This window comes from Gymnodraco acuticeps, unplaced genomic scaffold, assembly GCF_902827175.1.
Source record: "Gymnodraco acuticeps unplaced genomic scaffold, fGymAcu1.1, whole genome shotgun sequence".
NCBI classification, from domain to species: domain Eukaryota; kingdom Metazoa; phylum Chordata; class Actinopteri; order Perciformes; family Bathydraconidae; genus Gymnodraco; species Gymnodraco acuticeps.
The window spans coordinates 134400-138579 of record NW_022991123.1 but is presented as its reverse complement, the minus strand read 5'-3'; the positions used below and the strand labels follow the sequence as shown (position 1 = coordinate 138579).

The following is a 4180-nucleotide window of genomic DNA, read 5'->3' as shown; positions in this document are numbered from 1 at the left end:
TGCGTGCAGTAGTGCTCTCCCTGCCGGTCGGTGTGCTCACGCACAGTGACGTCGCCATCATCCTCATTAGCAATAGCATCCCCATCCTTCCCACAGAGCCGCTGGTCTGTTTACAGGTCACTCCGCTAAACGGAGAAGACATTTCTGGCTGTAGGTGAGTCCAAACCAATGACTGCATAATATAAAGGTCCGAACATCGGTACTTACTCTTTTCATTTGGGTAACAGAACATTTGTTTCGATGAAAGGCAGCCTTGTAATCTACATCTGAAGCTAAAGCTAGCAGCAGGTAGTCTGTATTGTTAACAGTTAGCAGCGCTCCGTATGATGACCAGTAATATTTATATATCAAATAGTCACTTCTAAATTTGAGCTCGTTTTTGTTGCCTACTGTGAGACACTCATCTTGCGTTTGTTGTTTAAGTGGTAGCCCCATTGCTAGTTAGCCTACATAGCTAATGTGTAAGCGTCCATTATCGGACACTCCTGGCGGGTTGTTTTACTTTCCCCCATTTTCAAAATGTTGCTCACAGCCACATTGAGCCACCCCACAGTGGTATATTAGACTTAAAAATGTTTTCGGGCGATTATATGGAGCCGGCCTAATCTATGTCCGCCGACATCGCGCATCTTTGTCCAGACAAGCTAACTAAGCACTAGCAGTTCTCCGCAGAGATTGAGCAGCTATACCGCTCATTTGATGTTATTGGTTGCCGGTTCATTTAATATAAGATAGTTTGGACACAATTACCCAATGTCAAAGACTGTTTGGCTTCAAGCGGGCCTTACAGTGGTTCTTTTGCGGGTTATCAGTAGTCAGCATCACCACATCATCTCACACCCTGCTCCTGGGTGCGGTGTCAGCTCCGCCCAGCTGCCATCATCATCCCCGGCAGAAAAACATGCCTGAGCCTCTCACACACAGTAAACATAGCATCGATCATGACAAGCAGCCTATAGCATTATTTGTATTTCTATTGCGACCAAATTGAAGGGAATAATCATTATTGCATCTATTTTCGAAAATGAACAATCACTATTAAAATGGTGGTTTGTGTGTGTGCTTTTCTTGTACAAACTTTAATACATTTAAAAGTTTCAATTTGTAGGCCGTAACATCTCTGCAGCACCACAATAGTTAGTTGGAATAGTATTTGCCTTTAAAAAAAAATAAGATTACTCTGGTCAAAATTGTGATTCCGACAAATTCAGATGAAACACCCAGCCACTGTTTACGCCATGATTTAAGCATATTGAGTCCGGGAAACCCTGAATCTCCGGCACTTGGTTTTATTTATATGGATAGAGTAGTAGATAATGGCATGCATCTCTTCCTGCTTTTGATATATTCACCATGCTATCTAATGATCTACCTTATGGAGCTCACAGTGTTCTTCTATCTCTTTTACAGTGGACAGTGGATCTGCAGCCCTGCATACTAAACAGGAGAACGAGCTTTTCATCATGAACTGCGATATCGATGGTACGTCAGCTTACATGCAACTTTGTAAAAAACTATACATGTCCCATCACGTTTTAATGATGAGACAATGCGTTTTAAGTTTATGTGGAAAGCATGTTTCTATTTGCAGGAGACATGGAGAACCAGGTGGAGATGGAGGAGAAGACGAGGTTAATTAATCAAGTTTTGGAACTTCAGCACACTCTCGAAGGTAACACACACACACACACACACACACACTTGGATATAGTACTGTGCACTTAACTGCACCTGTCCCTCCATCTCCTTTCCCCATTCACATGCATATGATTTTGATGGAGGATATATTTGACTTAAACTTAACCTCTTTTTAATGTGAATGGTATCCACAAATGTAGGCAGAATTTGTGGACACATTAGATTAGTTTCAGGCCCAACTACACCAGAAGAGTCTGCTCACACATTCTTCTGTGTCTGATGTTTTTGTTACTCGCCATCAATGTTATATGTGCAAATTCATGTTATCCACACAGCAGATATAACAGAGAGAACACAGCTAGACATTTGTGGAAGAAAGGAGCTGGCAGTGCGCTGAACAGAGTCCCCTAACGGAGTTTCTTTTTTATTGTTTCTATGACAGCAATATCTTGACATCCGTGGTTGTATGACAGATAAGCATCACCCCATTTGAATTTTGTTAACAATCTTTTGGTCTTTGTTATGACAGTTTCCGTCTGACAGACACGGCCAAAAACAAGCTTTGCCTTAAAGGTCTACTACAGGGACATTTCTGGCACTTTTCTAGATATTGCAAATATTTTCATCTCGAAGCAGCTGCCTTTGATGTTCTCATTGTAATGAATGGAGAAAAACACACTCAGGCTGCCTTGACATGACAAGCGGTAAAACGGCTCTGTGTAAGTGTAGCCTAATCTCATTTTGCAACTGTGCCCCGATACTGGATTTGTTAAATACTCGAATTTCAATGTATTAAAAGGAAGCATCGCATTTCCGAACTACTCGATACAGCCCTGGTTTTAGCTTCCATTTCTTCCTTTTCTTTGTACCAGACCTGTCAGCGCGGGTGGACGCAGTGAAGGAGGAGAACCTGAAGTTAAAGTCTGAGAACCAGGTGCTGGGTCAGTACATCGAGAACCTCATGTCTGCCTCCAGCGTGTTCCAGACCACCGACACCAAGAGCAAACGGAAGTGAGGAAAAGAAAGGGACCCGCCATCCAGGCATGGAGAGGGATTTGTTTCTCTCAGCAGACCTGGGCGTTTCTTCTGTAATCGCTACTTTCCAGAGTGAATTGGATAATCATAAATATGAACTTTCCCTTTCTGCTGACAAATCAATCTAACGTTAGTCTTGCAGCAGCTTCCTCTCCACACTACAGACAAGGTAGACATCACCCTTTAATCAGCAACACTAAAACAGAATGTAAATAAAGTGGTTGAGGGTCATTTGTACCTCGAGTCTCTTCTTAACGTTCTCTGTCGAAGTCGTATCTGTCAAATAATTCTTAGCTCTGTTTCACCTGCTTGGTTTTCCATAAATATTTCAAATACTGCTCCTCATTTCAACACTGGTTTATTTAAATTATTTATTTGTCAGCGCAAGTCCCGGATGCAAGCATGACTATTACTGTTTAAAAAAGCTGGCAAACTGGACAGTATTAGGGAGGATATAAGATGTAACTGGATCGCATGTAGGAGTTATTTTAAAATGCATCTAATGTCATTAAACCAATAATCCCTAAATAACGAAGTGTACAAATAACTTTTTAACAATGTGGATAGTAGATAACAATGCAAATAAAAATCACAGAGAATCCAAAAGAGGTGTAAACAGTTTTTAGTTGCAAGTGTATGCAATATTTTAATCACGATACATGATTTCCATTCTGTACTTACAAGTATTTGCGACCCTTTTCAGTTTATCATGTCATGTGGTGTTGTAAATTGTAATGTAAGCGTGATAAAGGAAATGATCGGGTCATAAATGGTTTCATTTGTGTTCTTACTGTGGGAGGAGGGGACTAAATAGGCCAGATGACACAAGGAGGAGGAGACAGGCAGGAAGGGAGCAGTTGAGTGGCCTTGAGTGCTATTGATCCACACCGGCTGCTAGAGGAGGGGTATGACTGTAAAATGTGCTGATGGGCTCAGAGTACAGTAGAGGAGGGTGTGTCCTCAAACTCCTGCTAGCTCAGAGACAAAGGGGATGAGGGTAGAAGAAGTAATCTGAAGAATTGTTCCTCTTACGAAAAAAAAGTCTAATATCTGGAAACCAGTTATCCATGTTCAAATGTGGAAGTCTTAACAATATAGGATGCTATAAACACTGTACATGCTTGTAATTTATTAAGGTTATTTTGATAACAGTTGTACAGTCTTTCATTTATTTGCTGGCATGTTTTTTTCCCACAACCACCTTTGCCTTTTAGACATTTGTTTAATAAAAACCTAATATCACTCCTTTCTCTGGGTCTTTTTTCACCTGTACAGCTTTATATAGGACATTAGGTGCTTTTTTGTATTTTGTGCTGCTAATGTTTACATGCAGAAACTCCCTCTGGAGGAAACCTTTTTTCTAGATTTTAGCCTTTGCAGACCATTTACATGCACAAACCTATTCAACTCACGACAGGAAAGGGAAAACGCATAATAGGGCCTCTTTAAAATCGTCTTCAAAAACCAAGAGAAAATAAATCTGAATTGCTCAAATAATAAAATGCCC

At 40.8% G+C, this 4180-nt stretch overlaps 1 protein-coding gene across 2 annotated transcripts; it reads left to right on the top strand.

Moving 5' to 3' along the window:
• On the top strand, positions 1-3915 carry scoca (short coiled-coil protein a). 2 transcript variants are annotated; one of them, XM_034237094.1, is made up of 4 exons: positions 1-150; positions 1411-1482; positions 1592-1672; positions 2511-3915. In XM_034237094.1, exons 2-4 carry the CDS (start codon positions 1464-1466, stop codon positions 2651-2653), a joined length of 243 nt encoding a protein of 80 aa, XP_034092985.1. In that variant the 5' UTR covers positions 1-150; positions 1411-1463; the 3' UTR covers positions 2654-3915. The 2 variants fall into 2 exon arrangements, with proteins under 2 accessions (XP_034092985.1, XP_034092986.1); XM_034237095.1 differs by having other exon boundaries at positions 17-154.
• The last annotated feature ends 265 nt before the right edge of the window (positions 3916-4180 follow it).

Excerpts from the sequence above, each read along its gene's own strand:
- scoca (XM_034237094.1), top strand. Across the intron at positions 1,673-2,510 it reads ACTTCAGCACACTCTCGAAG|ACCTGTCAGCGCGGGTGGAC; the intron begins GTAACACACACA and ends TCTTTGTACCAG.